General features: G+C 44.5%; 1 protein-coding gene across 1 annotated transcript; it reads left to right on the forward strand.

Moving 5' to 3' along the window:
- The first annotated feature begins 216 nt into the window (after positions 1 to 216).
- Positions 217 to 6,624, forward strand: LOC121688006 (carboxypeptidase B-like). The gene is made up of 11 exons (XM_042067287.1): positions 217 to 311; positions 440 to 515; positions 3,720 to 3,844; positions 4,077 to 4,179; positions 4,338 to 4,439; positions 4,649 to 4,753; positions 4,847 to 4,957; positions 5,052 to 5,142; positions 5,334 to 5,536; positions 5,750 to 5,834; positions 6,217 to 6,624. Exons 1-11 carry the CDS (start codon positions 247 to 249, stop codon positions 6,402 to 6,404), a joined length of 1,254 nt encoding a protein of 417 aa, XP_041923221.1. The 5' UTR covers positions 217 to 246; the 3' UTR covers positions 6,405 to 6,624.
- Positions 6,625 to 10,263: the final 3,639 nt, after the last annotated feature.

A 10,263-nucleotide genomic window follows, 5' to 3' on the forward strand; every position in this document is an offset into this window, starting at 1 on the left:
AATAGCTCTGTTGGTTCCCTTGGCAAGGTCTTTTGATTGCTGTAGCTGACCCACAGCAGTGCTAACTGATGCAACTAGATTCAGTTCCTCCTCACCCTCCAGTAGCACCTAAAAATATCAAGTTTGGTTCACACCTCAGATGACACATAGCCACATCACATGCTTCACTCTTTTGGATTGGACAGCCAGAACTACACTGGGATTATAAAAGCTGGTGGAAAGTAACAGTCTAGTCACACAAGCAATATGAAGGTCCTTCTGCTCTTGGGATTTGTTGGCATCGCTCTGGCTGAGCTGACCAGATTTGAGGGGTAAAAAGATTACACTTCTCTCAGCCATCACCCAACTGCAGTGTCCAGTGCATGTTCTGATGACAAGTGTGGAGCTCAGATGTAGTGAGAGTGTGTTCCCTCTCTCTCTTTCCCCCTCTCTGCATCAGGGAGCAGGTGTTCCGTCTGAAGCCCACCACTGACGAACATGTGACCCTCATCAAGGATCTGGCCCGCAACATGGAGGTAAAGTGCACACCACACACCAGTAGGAGCTAGAAGTGTATTCATTAGTCATGTTCACCTTTGCTTTTTTAGGGAACATTTATCTCCTACATGCAAAGAAGATATTCCAACATACACAGACATTGTGAGTGTAGCCTTCAGGAAATGTCAGGTTAGCATTAATGTATCGTCAGGTTTACAGGAAACAGGCACCACAGTGATACACCTTTACTTACTTCAACAGTAAAGCCCATTTTACCAAAGTCATTGTTCACAATAGTAATATTTAACAGATTCCTTAGTCTCTAATTAAAATCAATTGGGTAATAAATGTAAAAAAAGATCTTCTCCAGTATATTTTAACAAACAATGGAGTAGTACAGAGCCCTGGAGGTGACATGGAAAAAAAAACTGAGAAAAGGTATGTACTGGAGACAAACACTGACTAGGTTTGTGAGATCTTGAGTTTGTTTTTGCAAGATCTCGAGTTTCTTTTGCGAGATCTTGACTTTCTTTTGCGAGATCTCGAGTTTCTTTTGCGAGATCTCAAGTTTCTTTTGCGAGATATTGATTTTCTTTTGCAAGATCTCGAGTTTCTTTTGCGAAATTTTGACTTTCTTTTGCGAGATCTTGAGTTTGTTTTGCGAGATCTCGCAAATCCATCAATGCATATGAGAACCACTAGAAATGTTCCGGAGAGCTTGAGCCACTGAAATTAGGTTGCAGTTCCTTATTTTGCCATCTGCGTTGGTCTGAGGTTGCGTTCCACACTGACTGACAAGCCAACCTAGTCAGGGTGCGATTTGTGAAAAAATCTGAGGGGGGATGCGTCATCGCTCCTACACATCACTCCATCCTAAGCCAATTTCAATAGTCAATTTGATTTTAGAGGCTTTAAAAATATGACGTTTTATTTTATTTTCTTTAACTTGTTTAGCTGGATTCTCCAGTGCAGTGAACAAGCCGCTGCATTCTGCAGTGAGTCACAGGGCCGGTCCTACGTTATTCTGGGCCGCTAGGCCCGTCTACTTGTCAGTCTTGCCTGTCCAATTAGAGGGCTTATCTTCATTTACGTTCAACACCTAAAAAAGACGCGCAAGTCAACACTGCGCTGAGAGCTCAAGAATCAGTCAAATCGCGAACAGCCGGCAGCCCCGTAATTGTCAGGTGTGATGAAATGCGTTCATATTCCACTTTTTATGTCATAAACGTTGCATGCCTATGGAAAGGCTTTGCAGTAGGATTGTCCGATGGTCAAACTGTTGCTTTAATTTGTGTTTTAATTTATGCAACGCACCGATGCTGGGTTCATGCAGTTTTGAGCAAGTTTAATATGTTCGACTGCATAATTTGTCAGTTTTTGTTCAATAAATTCCACTTTTCATGTCATGAATGTAACATGCTTATAATAAGGCTTTGAAGTTGTCCAATATGGTCAATCTATTGTCTCAATTGTGTTTCATGTGAAGCACCGAAGCTAATTCATGCATTGTTTTGCTCCAGTTGAAATTGTTTCTGCGTAATTTGTAGATAGATAGATAGATAGATACTTTATTGATCCCCAGGGGAAATTCAATTCAATTGTCAGCTGTGATCAAATGCGTTCAATAAATTCCACTTTTATGTCATAAATATAACATGCCTATGATTAATGTGTGTATGGTGTATCTTATCTAGGCCTCTCTTATGTTCAATCAAATTGGCTTTGCCCATTCGTTTTTTTCTGTGCTCACCCAGGTGAACATTTCTGGCTACGCTACTGCTACCAAGAACAGAATCTCTTGATCTCACGTCTTGACACTTGCAGTCAGATGGGCTAACGTAGCCTACTATTACCTACGGGAGAGGGGGAACTTTTGATACATTTTTAAAAATAAATCGATATCAGCCAATAGGGAAACTGCCAGAAACAACAAGCAACAACGCTTTAAGCTGGTAAGTGAGACACATCAATGAATGCACTTAATGCAGAATCACCACAGAAAGCGTTTATTTAATTATTTATTTTTCTGGGGCCCCCCTTCTGACCGGGCCCGGTGCGGTTGCTCCCAGGGCCCCCAGAACCAGCCCTGATTTTAGAATAGTCTTCCAGTCGGAGCAAAAGAAAATAGCCTAATATTTGTCGATCCATCACAAACAAACGTAACGTAAGCGGTATCACTTCTGAGATCTCTTTCAGTGATCCCCTCAGATTTTTTCACAAATCACACCCTGACTAGGTTGGCTTGTCAGTCAGTGTGGAACGCAACCTCAGACCAACGCAGATGGCAAAATAAGGAACTGCAACCTAATTTCAGTGGCTAAAGCTTTTAGTGGTTCTCATATGCATTGATAGTTTTGCGAGATCTCGCAAAACAAACTCAAGATCTCGCAAAAGAAACTGGAGATCTCGCAAAATAAAGTCAATATCTTGCAAAAGAAAGTCAATATCTCACAAAAGAAACTCGAGATCTCGCAAAACAAACTCAATATCTCGCAAAAAAAAGTCAAGATCTCGCAAAAGAAACTCAAGATCTCGCAAAACAAACTCAAGATCTCGCAAAAACAAACTCAAGATCTCGCAAAAACAAACTCAAGATCTCGCAAACCTAGTCAGTGTTTGTCCCCAGTTTTTTTCATGTCACCTCCAGGGCTCCTAGAGTAGTATGTCACCCATTAACAAAAAAAAAAAGAACCATAGAGTGATTCTCTTCAAGGCCCGTGTACAACCTTATCTAATGTCTTCATCTTGTTAATATCCTACAACTTTGTGCATAATTACAGACATTTTCTGTTTTATGATTTGATAATGTAGGCTATTCGCTATTTCTACCATGGAATGTGTGAGTCATACAGGGTGTGTAGACATGTATATGTTTCAGCCTGAATTACTTTTTAAAATGTTCTAAACTATTCTACATAAATGTCTGTGTATGCATGTTTATGTTTGTTTCTGGTCATGAATTATGGATGAATATGCTTGGTTATATGGCTTATGTGTAGATATAATCTGAACACACCAGTCAGTATGTTTGTGTGATGAGAGATCTGACTCAGGATCGTGTGTGATGTCTGTGCTATTCAGAGTGTGTATCAGTATAAGTCAGTATGTTTGTTTCTCTGTAAGTCAGCATGTGTGTGTAGCTGTGCCACTGTGTTAGAGAACCTTACTGTAAGTGCAGGTGAGGCTCACTCTGGAAAGTGTGTTTTTTATTTATAAGAGTTTGTGTCTGGCGCCCTCTGCAGGTGGACTTCTGGAGCCCTGAGAGTGCTGAGCTGGTGACCATCGACATTGATGTGGACATCCACATTCCCGCCTCCCACACCTCCATGGTCTACACCATCCTGAACCAGAGTGACATGGAACACGAGTAAGGCAGTCCTGTTTGTTCAATGAATCTAGATTATATGAATTTGTGAGTTCACTTTTTGAAATGATTAATGAAAAAAAAAAAACTTTACCATGATATTCACATTTTTTTAGATGCATCCATAGTGGCCGACAGTTCAAATGACACATGCAAATAGTACACAGTAAACTACACAGAAGTGGTATTTATAGAGAGTACAGTTAGTACAGAGAGAGTTCATGGTTCCCTGCAGGATTCTGATTGAGGATCTCCAGGCTCAGATTGAGGCTCAGAGGGACGGGCCTCAGATCAGCCCCAGGTCCCACATCTACACCAAGTACAACAGCTGGGACAAGGTAAGTGTCTTCTTATGCATTTGCATTCTGTGTCCATTTCATCCTTTATTTTGTAATGTCTTCTACATCTTCAGACGGACTCTTCCACCATCTTGCCTCATCCTCCATCATCTTCTGCATCTGCTGGTTGACCTCTTCCCCTGTCCGTCTCTCCACAGATCCAGGCCTGGATTGCCTCCATCACCTCTGCCAACTCTAATCTGATGAGCAGACAGGTGATCGGAAACACCTACGAGGGCCGTCCCATGCACTTGCTGAAGGTACAGACACTGTCCACTAGGAGTATCTTTTCTCCTTATCACACCATTACAGATGGTACATACTCTTCACTCACTGTCAAAATGGTGCTATAATACAGTGTGTCAACATGTAGCTGTGAAAATGGGAATATATTTTAATCCCTAATAACATATATATGTTTCCTTTTTAACCCTGAGCCCCAGTAAACAGCATACATTTGCTCTCACAGATTGGCAAGCAGACTGGCTTCACTAAGCCTGCCATCTTCCTGGACTGTGGTATCCATGCTAGAGAGTGGATCTCCCCTGCTTTCTGCCAGTGGTTTGTCAAGGAGGTATGACCCACCAGTTTGAAACAGCAACAGCTTTCCACTGCATCTACTCTGATTTTCTGCTTTTTGAAAACAGACCTCTTGTGTCTGTTGCAGGCCGTGTCCACCTATGGAACTGATTCTCAGATGACCAGCCTGCTGGATCAGATGGATGTCTACGTTCTGCCTGTCTTCAACATTGACGGCTATGATTACACCTGGAAGAGCGTAGGTCACCTACGTTTGAATGTTCCTCTTGATGCAAAGCCACAGGCATCTGTGATATTCCTTGTGAAACATTCCTGGTCTTTTGGATTTACAGAACAGGATGTGGAGGAAGACTCGTTCCAGGAAGACCGGAACCAGCTGCGTCGGCACTGACCCCAACAGAAACTTTGATGCTAGCTGGTGCAGTGAGTAACTTCTATCAAACTAAAAAAAAACATTCCGTTTGAAAGAAGCAATCATCAACTTCAGATAACTTCTCATTAACACAAAATAAAATAAAACATGGATGGTTTCATTTTTACTTCCCAAAGTGGTCAACATAAGGTGCTGTTTCCCAGTCTTGTCTAACTCTCCTGTGTCTCGTTTGTGGTCACAGCCGTGGGGGCCTCCTCCAACCCCTGTAGCAACGTCTACTGCGGCACCAAGCCCGAGTCTGAGATCGAGGTCAAGAATGTGGCCAACTTCATCCGCAGCAACAAGGCCACCATCAAGGCCTACCTCACCATCCACTCCTACTCCCAGCTGCTCCTCTTCCCCTACTCCTACACCTTCGACCTGGCTGCTGATCACGCTGAGCTGGTATGATCACACTACAGTAATCCTACACCTGATATGAGTAGTGCCACTAATGTGATACACAACACTCGCTACCCAGTCAAAATGTTGAACTGTAGCAGTTGCTCTGACACTGAAGTATTACAATGTTGGGAAGTTGAATGTCCCAGTAATCTCAGCTCGTTTAATAACATCAGTTGAGATTTCTGTGTTAAATCTTGTCCGTCTCCTCTTTAGATGAGTGTTGCTCAGGGAGCCTGCGATGCCCTGACCAGCCTGTATGGCACCAAGTACACCCCTGGCCCTGGCGCTGCCACCATCTGTGAGTTCCTTTATTGACAAGGAGGATGAATATCAGCTTAGCATCAGTCAAAGGTGCAGTCTGCAATTCTCTTTTTGGGAAATACCACAAATTAACGAGCAGAGTGGCTCAGTCCGAGCCAAGAATAATTCCAGCCATTCAGCATGTTGCATTAGGAGCAAAAGGGAAGGGTATAATTTGTTTGGCTGTTAAACTCTAATATCAACAACCTTTTGCCAGAATTGAAGACTGCATTTTTAATCTGCTATTATTGTGTCTGAAAAACTGGATAGCATTGTGAGCCTGAATGGGCCATCTTCAAGAAATGGGAAAGATTTAACAAATTATTGGTAATTAATTGCAGTCTTTTGAAAGCTACTCTGATTGATGTGTGTTGTCTCAGACCCTGCTGCTGGAGGCTCTGTGGACTGGGCCTATGACCTGGGTGTGAAGTACTCCTACACCTTTGAGCTGCGTGACGAAGGTCGCTATGGCTTCCTGCTCCCCGAATCCCAGATCAAGCCCACTTGTGAGGAGACCATGTTGGCTGTTAAGTACATTGCTGCCCACGTGCAGAAGAACCTCTACTAATCAGACTGGATCTTCGGAGGACATTGAAGAGTGTCTCCAGTTAATGAGGCACAGCACTTTTGTCCTCAGTGGTTCTCAGTGCTTTTTCATCCATTTTTCATCATTCCTGTATATGTGAATAGAAATATGGATATGCAGAATAAATAAACACTTGCCAGAAACAATGCAGGACTGAGTTTTTCCTCAGTGTCAAGCAACTGCCAAAGTAGTTCAGTCTCAAATTAGTCTCAACCCTTTATCTGTAGGGAACACCAATGAAATCAAAGCTTTTACCTGAACATCAAAATAGAATGTTCTCAGTGGTGAATGTCCTCAGTGGTGAATGTCTCTCAGGTAATCCCAATGGCTAGTCAAAAGTGCAATGCAGAACAGGTGTAGGGGGTGGGGTATATATACCTGGGAATAGGGGAAGGGGTGTGTCACTCATGAGTCAAGAATATATAAAGTATATGGTAGGAGCAGGCTTCACTCAGTCTCTTATGTTACTTTTTAGAGTGCTTGGCCAAACTTAAATGTTAACTCAGAAAGAAAAAAGGCCGCACTTTGCATATACGTGTTTTATTGCACAGACGCGTTTCGGCTTAGCGCCTTCCTCAAGTGGATACATGTACAACCTCACTTATTTATACCCACACCCACTTAATCAACCAATGGTGATGCAGTGTCATCCCATACAATAATTCAATTAAAATGGTCCATTGCTTCTTCTGTTAATAGAATCCCATCATGCACAGGCCATTTACACCAATAGCACTTTTACAAAAAACATTTACAAAAGACATTTTTACAAGAAACAAGTCAAAGATAAGTCTTCATTCATTCCATTAGGTGTGCATGTATTCAAGTTAAATATATACCACGCCTCCCTCTGTAGAAGGCGGTTCTCACGGTCCCCTCCTCTATTAGGCTGATTGACAGTCTCCAGGCCCATAAACCTGAGTGAGTTTTTGTAAAAGTGCTATTGTATGGGATGACACTGCATCACCATTGGTTGATTACGTGGGTGTTGTCGTGTTATGAAATAACCCGTGAGTCCGACTGTAAGTTAACGTGTCTCTTTATTGTGAACCTTCCCCAACTCTGGCGGTAACTCCCCTCACCTCTGACCCTGCCGATGATGTCATCATGCAGCTCTCGTTAACATACATAACACCACACCTCCCTTTCTAGAATCACTGGGTGGACTACCAGTTGATTCCTCAGACCTTAGAGGATTATTCTGCCTCATTTGTTGGAAGGTCTGTTCCTAGCTGAACACCAACCAGTTCCCTTTTTTTTTCCTTGAACATCACAAATACATTCAACCTATATCTCTGTCTTACTTTATGTAAACTTATCACTGCTGTAACCTCATACTGTAAACTGTATTTTCCTTTTTCCACATGGTATATTTCAGTTTCTGAACACAAATACCAAAATATGCATTTACCCTATTAACAAGTAGACATAACTGAAAAATCTTTCCCATTTTTTTTTTTTTATAAACACAGATCATTGAGAACATGCATGTGTGTTTTCTTTTCAGAAACCTATGTCTTTACAAGTCCAACCTTGTTGGTTTCACCACAGCTCTCCCAGACCTCGTTCTAGGAGTAGATGGCAGATTACGAACAGTCTGTGATTCTGCAGGTGTCTGCTCAGGAATGCCATCTGATGGTGGCGGCTGTTGCGTTGCTCCGCTGTTCTGCTCTGGAGATGCCCCCATGGGAATCAGGTGATGGCGATTGCGTCTCACTGTTCCGTGAGGTGCATCCACAAGGTAGGAACGTGGGGTGTTGTGGCTGCTGATCACTATTCCAGGTGTTCTTTGGTCTGTTACCCACACCTCTTGTCCTGGTGGGAGATCATTGAGGTTGCGCGTGCGATGACGCCTGTTGTAGTGTTGAGCGTCTATTGTTCTTTTCACCCTTTCTCTCACTGCCACAGTTCCGCTGTCGGGAAGAGCAGGGTCAAGCAATGCCGGAAGTGTTGGCACAGTTGTGCGAAGGCGCCTCCCCATCAAGAGTTGGGCTGGGCTGTACCCGTTCTGCAGTGGCGTGGCCCTGTATGACAGCAGAGCAAGGTAGGGGTCTGCTGCCTTTTTGAGAAGCTCCTTGATGGTCTTGACCGCCCGCTCAGCTTCACCGTTACTCTGTGGGAATTTTGGACTACTGGTGATATGGCAGAAGCCATATGACTCTGCAAATGCTGCAAAAGCCATACCTGAGAACTGCGGCCCGTTGTCGGTCACCAGCGTCTCGGGAATGCCGTGACGTGCGAAGATAGACTTTAGATGGACAATGACATCCGTCGATCTGGAAGGGGTGAGCTGAGCAATCTCCACGAACCTGGATGCGTAATCCACCACAAGCAGGTAGGTCTTGCTTCCCAGCATGAAAAGATCAGCTCCCAGCTTCTGCCACGGTCTGTCAGGATAGCTTGATGGAATTAGTGGCTCTTTGCTGTTCTGCCTTTCTTTGCAGCATGCATGGCAGTTGAGGACCAGCTCCTTCAGCTGCTGGCTCAGGCCAGGCCACCACACTGACTGTCTAGCACGCTCTCTGCACTTTTCCACGCCCTGGTGGCCTACATGCAGTCTGGCCAGAACATCATTTCTCATAGCTGAGGGGATTACCAGCCTGGTTCCCTTCAATAAGAGTCCCTTATGAATGGTAAGAAATGCACGTTCCGCCCAGTATGCTTTGAGTAGAGATTCCTTAATGCTGTGCTCTGGCCAGCCTTCTTCACACAGCCGCATCACCTTTGCACATACACTGTCTGTCCTCAGCTGCTCTCTCAATTCGTCCAGATACTCCGACCTTGCAGGTAAGTTCTCGGTGATGGAATCAGCATATATGTTAGAGTCCTCGAGGAAATCTCTTTCCTCTGGTGTCGCACCCCTCTTGACTGGAGCCCTTGACAGTGCGTCGGCTGTCCCCAGACACTTCCCTGGCACATGAGCAATGGAATAGGAGTAGCGCATCAGCCGCATGCGAAATCGCTGGATTCGCGGGGGGAGGGCATCTAATGCTTGTGACCCCAAAAGGCTCAGCAATGGTTTGTGGTCAGTTTCTAGCGTGAAGTGTTTGCCAATGAGGAAATTTCTGAACCTCTCACAGGCCCAGGTCAGTCCCAATGCCTCCTTTTCCACCTGCGCGTATCTCTGCTCAGTCTGTGTGAGCGATCGTGACACATAGGCTACTGGCTTCCACATATCCTCCCACAGTTGAAGGAGAACTCCTCCCAGGCCATAGGAAGAAGCGTCTGCCGAAACTTTAACCTCCCTGTTGGGGTCATAAATCGCCAACACTGGTGGGCTAGTGAGTGCCTCTTTCAAATTCTGAAAAGCATGGGCTTGATCAACTCCCCACACCCAGCAGTTCTTCTTTGAGAGGAGATCTCGCAGAGGTTTGTCTCTCTCTGCCAGCTGTGGGATGAACTTCCCCAGTTGGTTGACGATGCCGAGAAAACTCCTCAGCTCACTCACGTTTGTGGGCTGCTCCATTTTCATTACAGCCACTGTCTTCCTCGGATCTGGGCTGATGCCGCTGCTGGAGATTGTATGGCCCAAAAAGGTCACCACTTGCTTCGACAGGTCGCATTTATCGATGTTCAATGTGATACCTGCCCTCTGGATCCTCTCCAGTACAGTATGCAGTCGGCAATCATGTTCTTCTTGAGACCGGCCCCACACGAGAACGTCGTCCATGTGGCAGACAACCCCCTGAAGACCGTCTGTGACCTCCATCACCATTCTGTTCTGGAAGTGCTCAGGGGCTGAGGCTATTCCGAATGGGAGTCTATTGAAGTGATAGCGCCCAAAAGGTGTTATGAACGTGGTGTACTTCGCTGAATCTTCAGCTAGAGGTATTTGCCAGAA

Source organism: Alosa sapidissima, chromosome 17, assembly GCF_018492685.1.
Source record: "Alosa sapidissima isolate fAloSap1 chromosome 17, fAloSap1.pri, whole genome shotgun sequence".
NCBI classification, from domain to species: domain Eukaryota; kingdom Metazoa; phylum Chordata; class Actinopteri; order Clupeiformes; family Clupeidae; genus Alosa; species Alosa sapidissima.

Coding starts and splice junctions, on each gene's coding strand:
- LOC121688006 (XM_042067287.1), top strand. CDS start 247: ATGAAGGTCCTTCTGCTCTTGGGATTTGTTGGCATCGCTCTGGCTGAG. Junction 312..439: donor GAGCTGACCAGATTTGAGGG/GTAAAAAGATTA, acceptor TCTCTGCATCAG/GGAGCAGGTGTTCCGTCTGA. Junction 4,754..4,846: donor GCCAGTGGTTTGTCAAGGAG/GTATGACCCACC, acceptor TGTCTGTTGCAG/GCCGTGTCCACCTATGGAAC.